The sequence below is a fragment of the Choloepus didactylus genome, chromosome 5 (assembly GCF_015220235.1).
Source record: "Choloepus didactylus isolate mChoDid1 chromosome 5, mChoDid1.pri, whole genome shotgun sequence".
Lineage (NCBI taxonomy): Eukaryota > Metazoa > Chordata > Mammalia > Pilosa > Megalonychidae > Choloepus > Choloepus didactylus.
Window position 1 is genome coordinate 59,037,288 of NC_051311.1, and position 23,664 is coordinate 59,060,951.

The 23,664-nt window shown below is 39.2% G+C and overlaps 1 protein-coding gene across 2 annotated transcripts in view; it reads left to right on the plus strand.

The window, feature by feature from the left end:
• The window catches only part of CHCHD3 (coiled-coil-helix-coiled-coil-helix domain containing 3), a 341,725-nt gene extending 318,612 nt beyond the window's left edge, over positions 1 to 23,113 (plus strand). For both annotated transcript variants that reach the window (XM_037836138.1, XM_037836139.1), the window contains 2 exons: positions 11,920 to 12,055; positions 22,392 to 23,113. In XM_037836138.1, the coding sequence (XP_037692066.1) occupies positions 11,920 to 12,055; positions 22,392 to 22,415 (160 nt within the window). In that variant the 3' untranslated portion in view covers positions 22,416 to 23,113. The remainder of the gene's footprint in view (positions 1 to 11,919; positions 12,056 to 22,391) is intronic.
• Positions 23,114 to 23,664: the final 551 nt, after the last annotated feature.

Sequence of the window (23,664 nt, forward strand, 5' to 3'; positions counted from 1 at the left end):
CTATACCCAGTTGTTGCTCTTCTGAACTTGAGGACTTTCTGCAAAAGAGAGAGTGAGGAAGGGAACAATGCCTCCTCAAGAACTTGGAATTAAAGTTGTCATTGAAGAATAAATGCCACAGTTTGCTTTAGCTCCCCAGACTAGAACTTGCAGTCTCCCCTTTCCCTTTCATGTCACAGTGGATTGATTGGGGTTCTCAGCAAGTCCCTCTGTTTTTTTCTCTATCTGAACTAATCTACCCATGATGCCTTCCCTTCCTCTTCCATGGTTCCCTTCTAATTTTGGTAGATTCTTCTGCTTCCAAATATCTTACTACCTTCCCTGCCTTGTTCTAGTCCCCTTCTGCCCTCAAATCTGGGCATTGATGCAGGGCCAAATTGTCCTATTTTCTCCTTCTTGGCCATATCAAGTAATAAAGCAATAGGGTGGTACAAAGATGTTTCTAATAGGGGAAACAATATAAATATGAAGAGTAATTTTGACACCAAGTGAAAGTTACTTCCAAAACTTTCCTACCAAGACTTGACAACTGGGAACTTGCCTCAACTTGTGTTTATTATTGATGAGTATGAAACTTTGCTTCTGGCCTCTGATTATTTCCTTGTGGACTCTCTAGTTGACTCAGAGAATTATAAGCTCTTACTACAAAACAGTTACTCTCACTTCTCCAAACCTAGCCTGCGCTAACATATGTCAGAAACACAGACACTAAACTTTTCTCTACAGGAAGGCAGAGGACGTTAGAAGGCTTGTAGTCACCAGGTTATGAGTATATTCATAACCTCAAGGTCAAAGGAGGTTTCTCCTCCCCAACTCTGAGAGTGCCTCTAGAGACTGGAGACAGCAAGCACGTCTCCCTGCTGGCATGGGGACCTCCCTCTCTGCCTTACAGAAGTACTTCAAGAGACCCCTGAGGCCTGTCCTCATTTTCTCCTCACTAGTGATGACTGTCTCTTTGCCTGGAGCACTGTATGTTCAGTTTTGATCGTACACAAAACCAGATCTCTGTGTTCGCTTTAGTGCTATGTTCACACCTTCATTAGCTCCTGATCTCATTGTAAGACCTTATATATCTCCCCCCCACACTAGACTGTGAGCTAGTTGAGGGCAAGAGTCACAGTTTTATTCAGCACCTATCAGAGTGGATGGCATATAAAGAATGTTTAGTAAATATCTATGGCTTAATATTTGCTGCTGGAGTGAATGAATGATTAGGTAAATAGACGAACCAATCATCATATTTTTCATCCTTAACTGAAAAAGACCAATTTGGTGAACATTCCAAAGTAACAGGATACTGGAGATGGAAATAGTGCTCAAAGCCTCAGGGATAACATAGTGTTCAATTTATGTGGGCCTAAGTTCAAATCAATGTACTATACAGAATATATATTTAAAGAAAAAAATTCCAAGGGTGATGTATTGTGTATGCTCAAGAGTAACATTTTCTGAATTGTCTGATTAGTTACTTTACAAAGTCAGGTGAAGGTAAATGCCATGCTTATGTTTTATAAATTGCCCCCTCTTGACCCTGAAACCTTATTAAGATATTTCATATGAAAATAGTTTGGTGTGTGTTAAGATGACTCAGTCTCATTCACACATCAATATAATAGCGTTTGGGGTTTCAAATTTAAAGTTTGATCCCAGATATCTCTTAATTCCACTGCTTGTGGATCTTTTAATGGGACAAAAAGAATACTTCAGTTGTTACAACTCTTAACAACAAAAGCCACTTCTGTGGACTGTGATTTTATTCTGGTCCTACTAAGTGCAAGGCAGAAGTCAATCTTCCTACACACAGGATTCTTTGTGTAAACCGCTGCTGTCTCCCAGCACAGTTAATGTAAAGAGCTGCCTTGTTAGCCACTAGAGCCTGTTTTTATTACAGCGCTATTATTTGATATTTATTAAGCAATAGCTATGTTCCCAAGCATTGTGAAAGAAAGAAAGAAAAGAAAGAAAGAAAAAGAGAAACAATCTGAGCTCCAAGGATTTTTAGCCTAAATAAGAGAATAGAGTTGGCTTGTATTTCTTTAAATAAAGGCTCCCCACCCAGACTAAAGTGCAGTATGTTAGCTGTAGAATTTTGCCTAGTGAGAAAACTTTGTGAGCTTGAGAAAATAGCTTACCATCCTAAAGTTAAGAGTCAGCTGGAAGTTGATTTGGGGTCCTTCCAGGTTGAAATAACAGTGTTGACATCGTTTATGCTCTGTGCCCCTAAACTCTCCATAATTATTGCCTCTTATTCCAGATATCTTTTATGTAAGCATTATTTTCTTTAGTGATTAAAAAACAGGAAGTATGCAGACCAAATATAAGTCAAGGAAACCATGATGTCATAGAAAATGAAAATTAACCAACTTGTCATTTGTTTTCCTGCTTTATACCAGATGCCTGACTTCACAGATCTTTTCAACTGAGTAAATAACTATTTCTTGTCAAAGGAATTATTACATGGAGCAATTTTCTAGGGAAAAAAATTTTTTTACTAAAATTAAATTGTCTTTTGCTTCTCTAGATCACCAGATATTAAGAGATTATTTACAGAACAAAACAGTAGGGGCCCTTGTTCTTTGGAGACACAGCAGAAGATAGATCCATTTTTCCAAGTCCAGGCCCTCTGGGGAGAATATAAACATTCTATCCCTTGAGGTCTGTTGTCGGTTGGTAAGACGCCAAGAGGGTTCTCTGAGAAGCATAACTTAGGAGGTGTCTTCTCAGCAAAAGAAACCAACCAGGTATCAAGGGGATCTCATAGCATAAGAGCATTCTTCTCTATTGAGCACCACAGAGAAAACAGAGACCGCCAACCTCTGTCCCTTGTCCATGGTCAAATGTTCAAAACTCCCAGTCTCCTTCTAGGTTCTCCCTTACTGCCCCCATCATTTCAGTGCCCAATATTATTAAATAAGGGGGAGAAATACATTGCAAAATTTGGAAAGTTTCTGTTCATTTTACATTTTGGTGTGTTCATACTAACATACTTGGGGTGAGAGACCTCCTGGCATAGGAACAGTATATCTGTGTGTAGAGCACTGTATTACTCATTTTATCTGGGCTAGGTAACTGGAGGTCCTACCTTTATAGGGTTTTCCTATTCTTTGGATTTTTACTGAAGATGCTAAAATCTGGGGGAAGACGAGCAATGCTTTCCTCTCCTTCATTGCAGATATCCCTCTTCCTGCAGATTCACATCTTACTGGGTGACATCTTTTGCCAAAGTCAGTAGTAGATTAAAATATTTCAAATAGATATTGCTCTTTCAAGCCTCGAGTTTGTAGGATAAAATGCTATATACTCTATTGTATATCTAGCCAAAGCTGAGTTTTTCATTTGTAACATCCAAGTTCATTCTGTTGGTTGTATGGTATGGCCGTCACTATGGGTAACAGTTTGTTATCAGCTTGCTTGGTGTCTGATTTGGTGCTGAACAAGGTGGAGTCAAGGCCATGTTCCCACCTATGAGAACAGTGAATGCCTCTTAGCAGTTTTATGCATATTATGATAATAGACAACATAATACTTAACATTCATCACTTTAGTAATAGATGACTATTGGAAAAAATGTCTTAGGTTTTTATTTCATTTTATTGTTAAAGAAATTCTATAGCAAAGTATATGTGAAAACAAATTGAAACAAATAAAGCAGGCAGCAACCTTATCTCCCTTTTGGAGATGTTTGGCCTCTAAAGTATAATTATAGAAATAGCATTACAGCTCAAATGGAAACATCATTAATAAAGATGGTTAGCGGCTATTAAGAATGTCAGAAAAGCTTGGAATTGAGTTGTTTTTCAGATCCTGCATTATTAGAAAGATGTTGTTTATATTCTGTTCTGAAAACTAATATTAGGATATTATAATTTAAGGTAATACTAAAACAGAAAATGTTTTTAAAGGAAGGTAAATACATTTTAGATAAATAGTTTCTTCCTTCGTATTGCATTTTATGATAGCTTTATTATAAATAATAAGAGAAACAAGAGTGAATTATTACATATTTTTAAATACTGGCAGTGTGTTTGGTAGCTTTTCAGTTTGTGTTTTAAAGAAAAACAGAAACCCTGACCACTGGGCTTAACATCTAATGAAAAGTTTTACTACAAAATAAAATTAGTGCTTTGGTATTGTGCCATAGGAATTAGACTTAAAATTTGACTCCATGGCTGTGTTGTGTGCTTGCCTTTTACACGTTTCATACAGTTTTACGAGACCGTCTTGATTCCCTGAAGGATGTGTTGTCAAAATCTGTTCAAAAATCAGGATTCTCCTTTTAGCACCAGCCATTCTCATTCTCATTCCCTCCCTCTCTCTCTCTGTCTGATTTTTTTTTTTTGGGGGGCGGGGGGAGTGGGGAGGTGGGGCATATCATCATAGTATCTGTAGAACTCTCTCAGGGTACTTACTGGTCCAGAAACAAGGAAAGAATCATTTCTTTGTGCAGCTGTGCTTATAATGATTTTTGTAGCTGCTAATTGTCATTATGTGGCTAGAGCCCTCTGAGTGGAGAGGGGTGTGGGAAGAGCTGTCTCCGTATTTTTCCTTCTCTGAGGTTAGCTTATTATCCTTGCCATTTATATTAGCAGAACTAAAAAGATGGGTAAGTCATTTCCAAGAAAGACTCACATCAAAGGAGTTTCTGAGACACAATAGTAGGAGAGGCAGCAGAGAAACCAACAGATAGCTCTAAAACAGATAACCAAGTATGAATGTATTATAGTCTTAAGAGGAGAGTTCAGAATACTGCTAATCTGTATTTTTTTTAACAAACATATTTTCTCTTTGACCAATTAATTGAACTTACAGGAAACTATCCTATATGATACCATAGATGGTGCTAACAGCTCATGTTAATCACCATGTTTTTTTAAGCAATGAAAAATTAAAATCAGTGTAATGTGTATTCTCTTTTCTGTTTCTACAATGAACCTGTCAGTGTGGTGAGAGAAATACTTGGCTATATTTTCATCTTTAGATGTCTTTTAAGTGAATATTAGCATTAAACATTAGCAAAAATTGTTTTGCTGGCTACAGAATATCCACCAGGAATGCTTCTTGTGATTTTGCCCTCCAGTGAAATCTTTGGGTCTCGATTTCTGCCTTTGGATGTTGTCACCAACCTCCTTGGCCTTGGTTGTGACAGGGTGGGGGTGGGGGTGGGGGAGTAAGGGAAGAGGGACAGCCTGCTAGTATTTGTGGAAATGAGGGAAGATAGTGAAAGAGTACAAAAAGGAAAAGGAAAATGAAGAGAGAGATGTACATATGCTGGGATCCATTAAAATTCACCAATAATTTCAAGTGATTGCTAGAAACCTGATTTTTTTTCCTTGATAAATTGGATCAAATGTATATAAAATATATATATTTTTAAATGTCACCTCTATACCACCAATTCCTTTTGGCTGAACATATTTTTGGATCCCTAATTTTATATCTTCCTTATTATTGTTCTGAGTTCTTCAAATGTATGTATCAGCTTTCTCTTAACATGTATCATTTACTATTTCTTAATCTTTGTTCAATCTTCCTTACTAGTATGTAAGAAATTAAATTATTTAAATGCCCTTGGCAGCTAAGATTTAATTTTCCTTATTAGATATCTTGAAATTCTGCCTTTTGTTATTTTTGTCTAACAGCGGCTTTTTCCATCAGCAGGAATGAAAGCAGTCAATAAAAATCAATTGCTGACTCTATGACTGTATGGAGGGTTTACCATAATGCATATTGGAAATGTCTTTGAAACTCTTTTCCTGAATGGAAGGTGCCATGGTTTGTATTTTATGGCCTTCTAAGGTTAGACCGTAATCTCATTTAGCATTTTCCCAAAGTGAAAACAGTGCATTAGGGCAGCATAACAAGCACTGCAGATCAATACAAAGACAGAGCTTTACCCTTACAGATTAATCCAAGAAAATGCACCAGAGTCTACTCCAGTAACTGGGAGACAATTATATTTCTTTTCCCTTACCATCTAATCATTCATACAGGTAGGAATGTGTGCAAAAAGAATTTTTCAGAAGATGACTGCACCCACACACACATTCAGAAAAGACAGATAGGAAATCAAGGGCCCTGGAAGTGAGTTGAATTGATTTGTGATGATAAAAGTATATTTTGACACATTTGAAATCATAAATAACTCATGGACTTTAACTTGCATGACTAATAGATCAACTCAGGGTAAACACTTGTATACAGCTTAAATTACTTCTTTCTAAGGAGTCCATAGTATCAATTATCCCATTGTGAATAGTGTTTTTTTAAGGGAAAAAATTACCATCTTCTTTATGACATGTAATGTGTGGAAGTTCATTATTTACAGTCCTTTTCTGTACATGAATAAGGAAGGGCAGCATATCTGTTCAGGGTTCTCCTGGTTGTCCCTTTCCACCTTTCCTCCCCCTGCTTTTTAAATCTAAGATATATTAGAGACGTGATCAGCTCCCAACACTGGGATAGGATGTAACCCTGCTTTCCTATGAACTATTAGAGTAATTTGTCATATATTTGCTAGGTTCGGCTGACCTGGTGCTTAATCATAATTGAGTCAACATTTATCCAGGTGTGGATCTTGCTAGTATCAGTTAGTTAGTGGTATCCAGTCTATATCCTGTGGAGCACAGCTGACTGCTTTTAAATGCCTGTGTTCATGGTAGGGGCTTAGGGAAATGTGCGTCCAGAAAAATTCACAGACATTGGAACTTTGAAATCTTCAAAGGAATTGTAACGCCTGGGATTGGATTTAAATTCTGTTCTTAGGTATTTGACAAAGCAGTAAGGTGGTAACGGATAATAAAGTGAAAGCAATGTCATGTAAAATTTGGGGGGATTATCTTTTTCCTGTATTTCTACTCTCTTCAGAGACTAGTAGGAAGTAAATTCCCTCAGGAACCAGTAACATGGTTGTTGGCCTTCCAGTTTTCTATTCTAGCAAAATATATATTAGCTTAGTGTGTTGGATAAAAGTAATGAGGAGGAGAAACTAAGATGGCGGCTAGGTGAGACAGGGCAAAGGAACACCTCTGTGAAAAACACTATATAAGGACCAGAGGGTGACCCAGAATACTGGTTACAGCGATGCGCCAGCTGGACGAGGTCTGCTAGTTCCCAGGAGCTGTATAGTTGGTGAAACCGGGAGTCTGCATTCTGAAACGAGTGAGTAAGCTGGCTGGAAGTCCCGCAGCCTCGTGGCGATCTGGGGAAGCCAGGGTTTGGCGTTTGGAGACCGACGGGCTCTTTTAAAAAAAAAAAAAAAAAAAAAAGGGAAAAACCCAGGAGCAGCTGCAGCTGCGATGTGGGAACCACATAGTAAAACACAGAAAGAGGGGGCTGGGCTGGCCTCTTGGTGTCTGGCCTGGAAGATAGCCTGCTGCAGATACCCTTGGGGCCGGGGGAACAGAGGGGAGAGCTAGAAGCAGAAAGAAACCCCGCGGCTAGCAACTGGTCCCCCAGAGGGCTGGATAAATTCCTGCCCAGGGCCATGCCGACAGCCTAGAGCCCCACCAGTTGTCCTAGAGCTGGGAAGGAGGAACTGTGTGAGGAGGGGGAGGGGTTGAGACGCCCCATTCGGCCATTTTTGCATAAGGCTGAAAGCACTCCGGCATGGCCCGGCGGCCCATGGCCTCCCTTGAGGGATGGCGCGCATTGGTGACGTAGCACAGCATTGCCTCGGCAGAGGTCCTGGAGGATCGCAGCTGGGCGGGGGGACCCGCTTGGAGAACCCAGGGACTCTATGCCAAGTCCGGTGGTTTGTGGGACAGCGAGAGAGAGGGGCTGGGGCTGAAATGAAATGAACGCTTGGACTCTTGCTGCAGCCTTGAGTCTCCAGGAACCAGGGGGATTTGAATATTGAGGCTGTCCTTCTTCCCTGGCCACCTGTACAAGCGCCCTGCATTCAGGGCGGACAGCTCCAGCAACACACCTAGACTGAGTTCTCCGGCTGGACTCCACAAGAATCATTTCCCCACCCACCGCGGGGACAAGTTGGAGAACTGACTTGAGAGGTATAGGTGACTCACAGATGCCATCTGCTGGTTAGTTAGAGAAAGTATACGTCTCCAAACTGTGTTTCTGAAAAATTAGATAGGTTTTTTTTTACAACTTGCAAGAACCCTGTTGAGCAGAGCAAATGCCAAAAGACCAAAAACAACAGAAAATCTCAATGTATATGATCAAACCAGACGATATGGAGAATCCAACTCCAAACACACAAATCAACTTATCAGAAGAGGCACAGTACCTTGCACAATTAATCAAAGAACTACAATTGAGGAACGAAAACATGGCAAAGGATTTAAAGGACATCAAGAAGACCATGGCCCAGGATATAAGCGACATAAAGAAGACCCTAGAAGAGCATAAAGAAGACATTGCAAGAGTAAATAAAAAAATAGAAGATCTTATGGAAATAAAAGAAACTGTTGGCCAAATTAAAAAGACTCCGGATATTCATAATACAAGGCTAGAGGAAGCTGAACAACATCTCAGTGTCCTAGGAGTCCACAGAACTGAAAATGAAAGAACAAAAGAAAGAATGGAGAAAAAAATAGAAAAAATCGAAATGGATCTCAGGGATACGATAGATAAAATGAAACATCCAAACTTAAGACTCACTGGTGTCCCAGAAGGGGAAGAGAAGGGTAAAGGTCTAGAAAGAGTATTCAAAGAAATTGTTGGGGAAAACTTCCCCAACCTTATACACAATATAAATACACAGAGCATAAATGCCCAGCAAACTCCAAATAGAATAAATCCAAATAAACCCACTCTGAGACATATTCTGATCAGACTCTCAAATACTGAAGAGAAGGAGCAAGTTCTGAAAGCAGCAAGAGAAAAGCAATTCACCACATACAAAGGAAACAACATAAGACTAAGTTGTGACTACTCAGCAGCCCCCATGGAGACGAGAAGGCAGTGGCATGACATATTTAAAATTCTGTGAGAGAAAGATTTCCAACCAAGAATACTTTATCCAGCAAAACTCTCCTTCAGATTTGAGGGAGAGCTTAAATTTTTCACAGACAAACAAATGCTGAGAGACTTTGCCAGTAGAAGACCTGCCCTACTTCAGATTCTAAAGGGAGCCCTACCAACAGAGAAACAAAGAAAGGAGAAAGAGATATAGAGAATTTTAACAGACATATATAGTACCATACATCCCAAAGCACCAGGACACTCATTTTTCTCTAGTGATCACGGATCTTTCTCCAGAAGGGACCATAAGCTGGGACATAAAACAAGCCTCAAGAAGTTTAAAAAAAAAAAAAATTTGAATATACTCAAAGCACATTCTCCAACCACAATGGAATACAAATAGAAGTCAATAATTTTTGAACTGTAACTCCACTATTTACTTCCTACATGATATAAAATACACAAACTCTAATGACAAATCAGTGGTTTTGAACTCAATGTAAAATATGTAATTTTAGACAACTATATAAAGGTGGGGGAATGGAGGAGTATAGGAACATAGTTTATGTGTCCTATTGAAGTGAAGGTGGTATCAAAGAAAAACAAGATTGTTATGGATTTAAGAGGTTAATTTTAACCCCCACAGCAAACACAAAGAAATTATCAGAGAATATAATCATAGAGATAAAATGTAGAGTTTGGGTTAAGAGAAATGGGGGAAGGGGCAATGGGGAGTTAAGAAATGAGTGTAGGGTTTCTGTTTGAGGTGAAGGGAAATTTCTAGTAATGGATGGTGGGAAAGAGCATTACAACATTCTAAAGGTGATTAATCCCACTAATGGAAGGCTAGGGAGGGGTTGGAATGGGAAGATTTAGGCTGTATATATGTTTCCACAACTGAAAAAAAAAAAAAAAAAAGTCTAAATAGATGACAATTGAATGCCAAGGATGAACTTGGATGGGATTGGAGGATAGAGGACAGGTGGCTCAAAGGGACACAGTTGAGACATAAGGTAAAGGAAATATAGAATTTAAGCTTTGTATCATTGTTTAATCTCTTGTACTTCTTAGCTGTGCTTAATGGGATTGCATAAAAGAATGTTCTTGTTCATGGGAAGTGTATACATGAATTATAGTGTATGTTCAGGAATGTGTGCAGCTGGCTCTCATATGTTCAGAAGACAGAGCAATAGATGATGGATGATAGATAGGGAGGGAGGGAGGGAAAGAAATAGCGATGTGACAGCATGTTAAAGTTGGTGGATTGAGCTATCGGGGAAGGAGGGTCAGGGTATGATGGAATTCTGTGTATGGGGTTAGTATTGTTTTTGCAACTGTTCCTATAACTTTGAATTTATTTCAAAATAAAAAAGTAAAAAATAAAAGTAATGAGACAGATCATTACCCAGGGATTTCCTTAGTGGTGTGAAATATTTCTCCTTGTGTTCTCTAGGGTTTTTGTTTTGTTTTGTTTTGTTTTTTTTTAAGTACCCATTAAATTTAAAATAATGCTATTTCAAGATTCCTGTGGAAATAACAAATTTAAATTTCAAAAAAACTGGTATGAAAGACTGGATGCTTTTTGTATTAAACAAAACTAATTTGAAACAATGAAGTCTTAGATTAAAAGTGAAAATAATACACATTTACTGAGTGTGCTTAGTCCATATAATCCAACTTCCCTGCCATCCTCACAATATATGTGTATAATGTCATCCATTTGATTTATTTTAGTTCTATTTTTCAAGTGTAAATAGAAACTATTTCAGAAACATTTTATGTTTGGTATATAATGGATACGTAGATTCAGAGCAGTGTAACTAAAGTCTGGGATATATAAGTATCATTAGTAAAGTTTTAGTCCAGGGAATTTCTGAATTTTTTCTTTCGTTTTGTATTCATTCAACAAATATTTATTGAATGGCTTCTACAAGAGGTTTCTGTTTTCAAATTGAGTTCACACACAGACAAAAAAAGATATGCTCCTTACTGCTTGGAATTTTCATTCTATTAAATGTAGGCTAGTATATTGCACTAAAGTATATAGTATAGTCTGTGTTACATGCATGATCAGAGTAGTTAATACAGAATCAGTGCGATCACCAAAAAGTGAATGATAGATTTGATGGGGAAGGAGGGGAAAGTTAGTGAAAGCTGTTAGAAAAGGTTACACTTGAACTAAGTATTAAAAGATGCGTAGGTGTTTTCCAGGTATTTAGAAGTGGGGAGGGAGTTTGAGTGAAGGGCATTTCCAAAATCAAGAGCTACACGAGCTCAGACATGAAGAGGGGTATAGGAACCAAGCCCTGAAAATGGTTTGGCCAGGCTGCAGTAGTGTGCAGGGTGAGAAGTTAAGGCTAAAGAGTAGACAGAAACCTGATCAAGGAGGACTTAACCTGCTGACCTTGTATTTTATTTAGAAAACAGTAGGGAGAGATGCCATTGTCAGATTTATGTATTAGAAAGAACTCTCTGGAAGACATGTGGAGGTGGGAGTAGAGAGTGCAAGCTAAGAGACAGAGACCAGTTTGGAGACCATTGCTGGAATCAGGGATATAAATGATCAGAAATTAACTAACAGCAGTGAGTATGGAGAAAGACGACCAGACTGCAGGGATAGCGGACCAGTTGGATATGGGAATGGATATGGGAATGGAAGAGAGAAGTTTCACCTCCCAAGTTTGATCAACCAGACTGAAGGGGGACACCATTCATCTGGTTGAGGTTTGGGTTTGGGAGTATCCAAAACACCTCACAGTGGTGTCAATTAATGGAACTAATTTCGTAGAAAAAATTTCCCTTGTATGCATTTGTATTGTGGGAACAATTTGAATGTCCAGCTTTCTTTAAAGGTTGTCCAGCTTTCTTTAAAGTTTCTCTTAAACTTTTTTCTGCATTTGCAACATTTATATCTTTTTTAATGTTTTATGTGTTCTTTAACCTCGATCCTTATTCTGGTTGCAGGCCATTTATCTCAGTGGTCCCTGTTTCTGTTTTTAGGCGGTATGAGTTTCATCCAGTCTGTGCTGATCTGCAGGCCCAAATCCTCCAGTGTTACCGCCAGAACACCCACCAGACCCTCAGCTGCTCTGCTCTGGCCAGTCAGTACATGCAGTGCGTCAATCATGCTAAACAGGTGAGTGTGTGAACCACACTAGTGGGGGCAGCAGAAGAACTTAAAGCCCTATGTCGTGGGGCACAGCTGAGGATCAAATGGGTTAATGTGTGACAAAGCTTTATAAACTAAATGTAGTCACCGTCATCAAGACTTACTGTACAGTTGGTTGGATCACAGTCAAATTCCATCCAGGTAGTTTTAGGAAGAGCTGTTATTCTCACTGTATTTAATTCAGTTTACTTGCAAAAAATAATTTTTACTAAAATTACACTTTTTCCAGCTGCCCTGAATTGTTGTCCTATTGTTGAATTATTAAATAATTGTGCCTATGAGGTCATTGCCCTTACTTCTGGGGCCCATATTCAGAGGCAACAAAGAGGAAGGGTAAAAAATTAAGGAGCCAGCAGCTTAGGGTCCAAAAGTAGTAGGTAGTCAGAGACCTGATAAAGGACACACTGTGCATTCCTCCCACCAGTTGGTAAAGTCCACTGAATTGGGTAGGGGAAAGGGAGCCAGAGATGGAATTTAGGGGAAAAGTTTCCATAGCTTTTATACACGATAGCCATATTCTTCTCTTGACCCTTAATATCAAAATAACATGTTCGTAGAAGATGTGTATTTTCTCTAATTTATGTACTGTAGAAAAGCTAATGATAAACCCTAAAGCAAATTATCAATTCTGGAAGGTCGCCTAATTACCTGTTATTTTACTGATTTCACAGTTGGATTGGAGGTTGTTCTGAGAGAAGAAATTGTTAGAAACCTTGATTCTTTCTGCTGACAAACTCCCTAGAATTGACCTTCTAACCCAACTAAATCCAGTGTTTGAATTACACAGCATGTCTTTCTGCAGTCTCATTGACTGTAGTTACAATAATACCATTTAGTGTAAATTTCTAACACTGTAAATATCTGATAAAAGGGTTGGTATTGTCTGGATCACTGGAAAATAACAGCAACACTAGTAAAATAAAATATAATCAGAATTTATTAAAAGCCTATGTTGTCTTTAAAAGACTAGTAGCTTGAGGCTTTTTTTTCTGTTTCTTACTTGTAGTGGCACTTGTATAATTCTTAGTAGTATGGCTTTCCTTAAAGGTCTCTGATTGGGATAAATGCTGCTAATGTTAAGTTAGTACATTTTATTTGTTGATAAGCTCTTAACAAGCCCTAGCCTTCAATACTAATATGAACTGAAGCACTTGGGATCTGTAGGTAAGGTCATGGATTTTTCTAACTTGATATTAGGTGCCATATTGTGAGGTGGGCAGTTAATTCAGTGAAAAGAATGATGGTGATAAAATATACTTTTCAACACTGTTGTCTACCATAAGTGCCTATTTCCACAGTGTGATTTGTAACATTACTGAAGTGGCAACTACAAGGGCTTTTGGAGTATTGACCCCATCCTGCCTTTTTTGGTTGTACTGGATTATCTACACATAGCCCTTGAAACTATCAGTAAAATCAGTAAACATATAATGGCCTATATTTGTGGGATAAAACAAAGTTAATTTGTGACAATCAAATATGCCATATTGCATAATAGAGAGTTAGACTGGGACAGATGTTAATATCCAAGCCTTGTCTTTTACTAGCTCTGTGACCTTGGGCCTTAATTTTCCTCTTCTGTGAATTAGGGTAATGGTACCTCCAGGGTTGTTGCGAGGGTTACTTTTATATAAAATATTCAATAAATCTTATTTTTTTCCTTCTCCTTTCCTTAGTTGTATTGTTTCATGCTGAAACTAATCACATCAGCTCAAAGCATCATATTATTACTAGTGATACCAAGAGAGACCCTCCTCCACCCTTCCCCATCGCAATATAATTTAATATTATATTCAGCTAGTAGTTGTAATACCTACTGTTTTTATGGCTCTTGTAGTCAATTAATAGGGAATATATATTAATAAAAAGATACATGTCCACAAAACCTTTATGTCCTACGATGAACAATATTGAAATGGTCAAGAAACAACAATAACTTGTATTTCAATAGTACTTAAAGTTTTCAAGTGATTTCACATCCATTTTCTTAATTTTTATGACAATTCGAGATGTAAATAAAGATGGTGTTTATGGTTGAGAAAACTGAAGCCCAGGGAAGTCATGATGGTAAACTGAACAACTAGACCAACATATACTTTGGCATAAAAACAACAAATTTAAAAATAGCGTTTGGATTTTGAGTGGTTAAGTGTGTGAAGGAATGTCTATCAGCCACTAATACAGAAATAAGGCAATGAAGGGAAATGAAAAAGATAGCCATAAAACAAGGGAAAAGAAAATTGAAGATTGAATTAAGTAGTACAGAGAGTCTGAAGGTAACATGTATGGGAACAAGATGCTAAAGGCAACTTTCAGAAGTGCAACTCTGCATGGCCCCATGTTCAGATCACACCAAAACGGCCAGAGGGCACTCGTATTAGCTCTTCATGAGTAGCTGCTTTTCCTGTAATAATAGATTTTCCTTTTCCTCCTTGTGAGGTGTGGATTCTAACCTCATGACCCCAGCGCTGACCCTGTTGTTAGAAGACATTTTGGAAGTGTGTCAGACCTGCCTGTCCATTGTGGGCCAACTGATGAGCCAACTTTCCTTCTTAAGTTTCCTGTTAAATCCGAAGAACAAGGAGGACATGCTAAACATGGAAAAGACTAAACAAGACAACAGCCTATTAGTTTGTATTGTCCATTTCCTATATGCTGGAAGAGTTTTCCCCATGGAATAATTCCAATAGCCAAATCCACTCCACTTCTAAATGACTCATAAGATTGGGCTTTCACTGGTTCCCTTGAGGCATTCTTCTGTAGTCTAATAGATTTTACTGATGGAAAAATTTCCGGATATTCCTTAGCCTTTTCCTTTTTTCTTGTTCATCCACTTACTCATGTCAATCTTTCTAAAGTTATTCCTAAACAATTCCTTATGGTTGACATGGGACATTTAGACTGTTATTTCCAGGATATTAAGTTATGTATTTTTCATAAGGGTAAAGAGACATTAAAATGCAATAATTATTTTTTCTATGACTTAAAAGCTACTGGCTAGCTAAATGAGATTCAGCATTTTAAAATGAAGGAGAGCACTGATTGTTACAGACTTCTGTGTCTTATTTGTCATTTCTGCTTAGCCCCATAGCTTCTTATAAGCTCTCTAAGATTGCATTACTTGTTGTTGCCATTCAAACTTAGTTTTTATTTAGTCTTGCCACATCTACCTTATGGGGGACCATGGAAGGGTGGGAGAATGACTAGAAGCTAATAGTGTTTGTCTATTAGTGGGCCAAAGTGTGTCCAAGTTCTGTTTAACAACAACAACAACAAAAAAGAGGTAGGAGTCAAAAGAGCTTGCCCTCTGCTGAGACACCCCACTGTCCTGCTCTTTACTTGCAGAATTGGGCTGCTTTGGAGGTGAGGATTCTAGGCATTCCAGCTCTTTTCCTGGATTGTTGTGGAACAGGAATATTCTGTATTCACTAGAGGGTAGGATTTATGGGAAATGTAGCTGACTTCCTAATCTAGTTATGGTGACCTGGGCTTCACTTTCCTCTTTGCTAAATTGAGGGTTGAACGAGGTGATCCACAAGGGCCTTCCAGCTCTGTTAGTCTAGTATTAATTCCACTTCTGTGTCTGAGAGCAAGAGCTAGTGGGGGTAAGAACATGCACACATGTTCACAGGCACACTCAAATGAGGAGACATGGGCTATTTGGTACAAGCAGCACCCATACTTTTGGGACTTCCAGTATTTGGGCCTCTGCTTTTTAGATTTTGATGTCAACTTTAAGCTTTTACTTAGGAAGAACAACTCCACTTCTCATTGGTCTACCTACTGCTTGACCTCCCATAGCTACATATCCTGTCCTTGCCACTCACATTCCTGACAGCCTTGGGGAAGCCAAAGTAGCAGAATAAACTGGAGGGAGGACGAACAGTTTCAGTTTCTCCAAACTCTGTGAAGTGAAAACTCTCTCAGTGTTGGCTAATAAACTCTACTAGAAAATGCAGGCTGTCTGCTCTAGCCAGCCTTAAGTCTCTCCTATGCCTCCATGGCTTTCATCCTGTGAGGTATGGGCCATAGGTAACAAGACTGAGGGTAGAGAGCAGTGAGCCAGTTCCAAAGAGCCCAGGAAAGGCTAGGACCAAAAGCAAAGGCCAGATCCAGGAAATGCCCAAAGGACAGAGATCAGCAAGGAGCCTGAAATCAGAGATGATGAGGACAGTCAGGAATCAGTAAACCATTGTAGAGGTTTAAAATAATAAATAACAGCGGGTCAGTAGCCAAGCAAGCAGTCAGCACAGCTGAAAGAAGGACCAAGATAAGGAAATCTTGTAACTTAGGCAACCTCTGCCTTAGACTAAGTGCTTCCTGCTGTTCTCTTATGTGATTATCAGTAAATAACCTGACTACAGTGAGGAGTGTGGGGTCAAGACCCCAAAAAAGGAGGGTAGATCCTAATGTGAAGTCACTCCATCCCAAGTCTAATACACCCAGTTCTCTTGTTTCTGAAATATAAATAGCACCTCCACTATATGCTTAATGTCTTGAATAATAGACCTCAAGATCAGTGCAAATGGAGGGATGCTTGTCAGCCTTTTTAAGGACTGTGTATTTTATCTCCCTTGTAGAGCAGGGCTCAAATAGTTCTGAAAGCACAGAAGTAGCCATGGATTTAAATCAGGTTTCTCAAAAGAAAAACATATGCCAGAACAAGCTGTATTTTATCATTGTTTTCAGATGAACTATAAATTACCTGCAACAATTTTAATAGACTCATAGGTTGTTGGAGCTAGAAGGATCTTAGAGATCATATAAACCACATTCATCCTTTCCCTTGGAAAAATTAGCACCCAGAGCATTTAATTAATATAGATGAAAGACAGACCAGACCAGAATAGTCTGGTCCAAACCCTGTGCACTTTTCCCAGTAAATTCAGATCTTAAACTTTGGTGAACATCAAAATCACCTGGGGAGTTTGTTTAACATGCACACCCTGGAGATTCTGTTTCCAAAGGTCTGAGCCAGACATACAGCATCTGAACTTGTAATAAATTCCTCAGGTGGCTCTGCACACAACAGTTTGAGAACCCTAGCTCTGGAGCCCATTTGCACTGCATGAAAGGCCTTCAGCCTTTCAGAGGTCCTGTAGAGGAGCTGTCACTATTGCCTGTCTGGTCTGAGCCCTCTGGCAGAGGTATCATCAGGCTAACCTTAGGAATGCTGTCATCAACCTCAGGAACAAATAGGAATATGGCATGGAAAGAGGGCAGGAGCCTCTGGAAAATAACTACCCCCCTCCTCCCCCACCATGCTCTCTTTGGAACTGCAGGCTCTTGGGCAAGAAGCCACACCTGGTTTTGGGGGTAGGAAGGGAGAAGCACCAGGAGGGAGGATTAGAGACACCAAGCCGACCCAGGCCCCTTGGCTAGCTCACAGTTGTTGCCAGACCTTTCACCCTGCTCCCCCCCTGCCCCACAGAAGGGTCCCCTCTGCTTCCACAGTTGCCTTTATTGCACACGGGTGCCCACCGTTAGAGAGCACAAAGATAAATCAAGAAGGTTAACTTTCCTGGAAGACCTCCTGGAACATGTTTTTATTGTGTTGGAAGGCTTCTTTATCATCATCACCTAATGACATTTATTAATCACCCAGCTGGGCCGCTCATACTCAGGATGACACACGGGAGTTTCATAATAGATATCACATCCTTCGGAGGGGCGGCCCTTCAGATTCAGAATTACATCAAAGCAAACCAAATTCCAAACTTTAAATTTATTACTCCTGCCTCTTCCATCATAGGAATCCTTTTCTAAACCACTTTCTGAGAGTCATAGTTGCTTTATGACATTTTCTTTTTTTTATAAATCTGGGTTTAATAGGAGAAATATTACCATGGTGATAGATTTTCATTTTTCTTAATAGGTATTTCTTTTCCAGTGCTCATCCTTCATGAGTTAGAATTGGAATGTGTTAGTGTTTTGTCTGTTATTGCAGCAAGTTGTATAAACAGTTAATTACTTATAACTCAATTTGAATATTACACAGCATTTATCATAGAAGATACAAAACAAAATCCAGGCATAAAAAAGTTAACTCATGTTTCCTCCAAAGCAGGAAGAACAAAGAACAACACTTGCTGGGGGGAAGAGACAGATACTGAAAACAAAATAAGTTAGCTAATCAGATTTTCAGGTGGTGAACAGCAGCACTCGGTGCACAGGCAAAGCTCCCTTTGTGCTTCTCATAAAATGAATTTATTGATTACTTTTCCTTCCTATCTCGCTTACAATCTTCTCATTCTGTCTTTAACACTCCCCATTCCTCATCACAGCTACTTCTCTTCTACCCACCACTTTTCCTGTCCCTCCTTAGTAAAAATTCGGGTACTGAATGAAGCTGTGCCTGAACCCCAAGACACATTCCCATTTTAGTTTCCTGCATGATTGTGTAAACCTTCCTGCTTCTCTGCCTAACTTTATGAGAGCTTTTGAAATCTGGGTGAGGTGCAAGGTAAGCTCACCCAGAGACAAGCATGCTGAGTATTATCTTTACAAAAAGAACACACACACACACACAAACCAATTTTATTCTCCACATAATGCTTTTTAGCAATCCGGGGTTGCCATAATTTCTTTTAAATATATTCAGACAGCTGGTAGCTTACACACTCTCAGCCCCTCCAAGAAAACTATAATTTGAAAATCAGTTGATGAGATTACTGTGCAACAAAAATATTTGAGGAAAATGGTTAAGATCATTTGAATAAATGGAAATGACACACCATCTCTGGTCTCCAGGGACACTGTTCTTATTTAACAGTATGAGCTGCCAGTTGTTCCTCATTGGCTGGATTCAGAAAGATGAACTTGGGGAAAAGCGCAACGCTAATACCTAAACCTTTCCCTCCTTTTGGTAACTTACCCAGCTGGTTATAAAAGGAGTTTCGGCGGGCCCAAATATGTGAATGATGAGCAAATGCAAGGGATTTCTTTTTCCACATTAAGATTAAGTGTTAGCAGTTCCCTAAAAGAAGGAAGCAATTTTTTTATAACTTGCAAAGCTTTCTCCCTCATTCTTCAGGGAATTTCCTATGTTAATTTATGCAGTGTTAAATTTATGCAGCGTTGAAATTCAGTCCAACAGCAGCTACTTACAGAACCAATACTGAGATTGTAGAAGAACCTGTAAGATAGATGCTAAATAACACAGGCCCTGCCAGGCCTAAGGCCCCTGGGTCTGGGTTTGATCAGGTTTTATTGCATGGCTGTGATATAGTAAGAACACTACATCACTATTTTACCAATTAACTCATCTTTTTTAAAAATTCAACTTGACATTGTATTAGTTAATGTCTCTGACAGAAGCGGGGTGGTTTTGTACCACCTCTGCCACCCTTTGGTGGAAACTGAGTGCAGTTTGACAGCATGTTTATAGACCAGCCTGGAGCTTTCTCAAGATCTCTTGTGTCTTCAAGGAGTCACGCATGAATTAGCTAAACCCAGCTGTGCTTTCTTTGAGGATTAGAATTTTAATTCATGTAGCAGAGAATTTTGTGAATGTGGTTAGAAGGGTCATTAAAACATTGTTTCTCTTTGTTTTATATTTGTTTGCATATATTCTTATAGTGTCTTTATGTTAGACTGGCCCCCTGATTCCTCAAACCAGCCAGGGCTCAGCTTGAATCCCTTTCTCAAAGAGAGTCTAATGTAGCATTACATGATCTGTTTGAAAAAGTACCCATCTGTGTTTGGCTAGAGTTGCAGGAAAAATAGTAAAAAGAATCTCTAGATGCTTGAAAAACACTTTAACTATTGCTTTTATTTTGCTTTGGTAGCAGTAGATTATTATGCAACATTTGAAAAGAGATACATTGTCACATCTGTCATAATGCAAATGATCTAAAGTGTAGGGAAAGGCACAACCGTGTACTCTTGACTAGGCAGATAACATGATCAAGTTCCCACCAATATGAAAAGAATGTAGTAAGTATATAATCTCCAAAATGCAAACTGGCAAAGTGGCATCACTCATTAGGTGATCAATTACTTTAGTAACTAAATGCCCTTGGGCAGGCTCAGTATGGATCTGCTTTAAACTGACCTCTGTTTTATATTTAATAAATAATGTTGTGGTGGGTTGTCTATAGACAACGAATTCATAGAACTTCTCATCCATGTAATTGAAAGGACTTTCAGGTCATGTCACGGTTGTGAGGATAAATGAGATGCTGTGATACTGTGATATTGCTGGGCTCAATGTCTGACTTTTCCATGTTGGGGCTCAGTTTTTAAATTTTCCAACAAGTATAGAAACTCATGTGAATGATCAGAAAGACACCTCACATTCCACTGTCAGTTCTACAAGATAACTCTCCGCTGAGCTGTCTTCCACTTCACCTACTTTTTTTTCCCTGTTTTTTCTAGATGCATCTAGCTTCTCTAATTTACTTCCTATTTGACTCAATTATTGTCTTTTCTGACCATTTCTGGGTATGATTCTCTAAGCTAGTTTGCCTACTTTTATACCTATTCTTTTGTGCCCTATGGTCATAGACTTCTTAGAAACCTACAGCCAAGGATTTCTTAGGATAATCCATCCATCTTGCTTTTATGACCCAACATGCTTTCTTGTTTTTCCTTACACTGTTCTTTCTGTCCCCTTTATTTTAACCTTTATTCCTTATCTTTAACACTTAAATCTTTATCTCTAGAGACCTTTAACCTCTCCCCCAAGCCTGCATCTGACTTCTAGACATCTCCTTCTGGGATGTCTCACCACCCTCCTCATTCCCGAGCTGACAACTCTGACTGACTTCCCTGTTCTGTGGTGAGGTTGCCATCCTCCCTGTCGCTGATGGTCTACCCGTTCCTTAGGGCTCACCGTCTTACTCGTGTCTTTTTGTTTCCCTCTCTATTTCTTGTCCCCATGCTTTCTTGATCTCTAATCTGCCTCTTTCCTGCAGGATCCATTATGCAGAGGCTGTCATGTTAATGTCATTCCTGGATTCCTGAGTTTTTTCAGTGGCCAACAGGAAGTATCTCTGCCTGGCATTCATTCTGGGCTCTTTTTACACTCTTTTTCTTGGTAAATCACCCTTTCTTCTAGCTAAGCCTGTCTCTCTTCTCTGTCCCCCATATGCACTGGGTTTGTTGCAGCCTCTCAATCTGTGCCTGCTTCCCACCATCACCCCTCCCCACCCCCACTCCTTCTGTGTATAGTCTGTCTATAGCCAAAGATCCCCTGAGAGGCCTTTTCTCCAGCTACAGAGTTGTCCTCTTCTGAGCTAGGTGGAACCCCTCCTCTTTTGAATCATTACCTTCTCTAGAAGAGTACACAAGAAACTGAGAAATGGAGGAAGGAAAAATTACTTTTTCCTGTACATTTCTTCCAAAAATTTTGTATTCTTTCTGAATTGTCTACTGTGTGTATATGTTATTTCTCAAGAAAATAAATTTTTAACATTGTGTTATCTACTCTAAATTATTCCTTAATTTTCCATGGGTTTATGTATCAGCTTCCCTGTAGCACCTAACTCTGTGGAGCAAGTACCTAGTAGCCGCTCATTTGTGAGCTGGATAAAAGGATGGTTGTGTGGGTAAGGGAAGGGGGGAGGAAGGAGTGAACAGATGAACGAGAGGCAACCTTGGGCCGACTGAGCTGGCCTCTACTTCCTGAGTAATTTCAAAACTGAACGGAAAGTATTATTTTTTTCTTCTTAAGGATCTCTAACAATGGGCACATCGTACTCCCACCCCAGCTGTTACTGAGTTTTGATACTTCAGAATTCTTCCTATCCACCCCTACCCACAAAAATGAAAGAATGTAGGGGCCATTTCTGCAGTTGGGATTAGTTACTTGCCCAGCATTATGAACACACAAACATCCTGCCTTCTACCTAGAGGACAGCAGAGGTTTCTCAGAAAAAATTTCATGTTCTTCAACTGAGACGTTCCCCCACAGAGCTTTAGGAGTTTAACCTGTCCTCCTCTGCCACCCGACTCCTTCACCATTGGCAATAGCTTTCCCCCAGTCATTGTGGCCACCAGAAGTGTTCCCCCACCTTTCCAAATGTCCCTGGTAGTGAGATGGGCCACACATTCCCATTCCCATCCCCTCTCTCCCTCCCCACATGATCAAGGCCATGCTCATCCTTAGGGTTTTCAGTTTGGTGTGGTGGTGGGGAGATGTTTGGGGATTATTCATGATAATTATGTTTTGAGACCAGGAAGTACATGTCATATTTTATGTGTTTTTGAAGTGGATGTTTGCAAAGCAATACCAATCATACTAAACCCTATTTTTGCCCCTTCCTTTTGATGGTAAAATTTATGCTTTCTATTTCTCTTACAGAGCATGCTTGAGAAGGGAGGATAAAATCAGCTTTTAAGGCAAGCAAAACTCCATCGACATTAATTCCAGAGGTGGACCTTTTTTCTTTTCCCCTAAGAAGAAAATAACATATTTAAAGAGAAGAACATTAAAGAGAAGCACCAAAGAGCAGTCGACAGAAGCATATCACAGTTTGATCAGCAACAATTTGAAAAGCCAAGGCCTAGAGCAGCGATCAGTCTTATTAAAGGACACTCTTCAGTATTAGTAAAACCTATTTATGATTATTAAAAGGGAAGCTCAGACCTCTCCACCTTTTTGTACTTTCCATTCAAATTCTGATCATCTTTCTCTATAACCAGGCTCCATCCTTTGGTGAATCTCCACTCTAACAAAGAGGGGAGGGGCCTAAATTAATTCGAGGAGAGGGCATAAAATGTCCATCTTGGGGCACCAATGCTGGATGGAACCACGTAGGCTGTGGCATGTGGCTTTTCTCTCTTTTTCTGTTCTCCTTTGAGCTATTTCATTTAAACTTATGGTGATCATGCAAGCAAGAAGACAAAAAGAGAAAATGTACCTATTTTACTGGAATAATGTTTATGATTACAAGTGAAATAAGGCATTTTTTTAACCAACATAAAGGCAACCTTGGCTTACACAACCTCTTCTCTATCGTGTATACTGACATCTATAGTTCAGTCAACATCAATAATAAATATATTTTCTGACGAAGACTGGCATTGCAGCCTGTGGCTTTGTGTACTCATTTCTCTGGGTTAGATGGTTGTGCTTATGGGAATTTAGTTGATTTACATTGTTATTAATTTGCATTTGTGCCTTATCTTTCCTCTAGAAAGCTCTACAGCACTTTGCAGAACCTCATATAGGCAAGTGATACTTACAATTTGCCTCAGGTAGGTAGAATTCAGAAAGATCTTGACAAATTACATGAACCTTCCTCTCTTTGGGATGATTTAAGTCATCCTGCCTAGGGCAAGAAGTAGATTAGATAACCTTGGTTAGGAACTTCTGACCCTACAATATATGAAGATGTTAAACCAAAAAAAAAAAATCAACCCTTAGAGGTTTTCCTCTTTCCAATTTCATTAAAACTTCCTGATTATAACTCTTACTTTTCCACCAGAGGATTGGTGTGTCAACCCTGAATTTGGGTAAGTTGAGAACAAGTCTTTACACTGGAGCTAAATAAGAAAGGTCTAAGGGAAATAGATGGAGATGACACCATTGCTCCTTTGTATTGTCTAAATGTTTTTGTTCATATAGAGCTTTT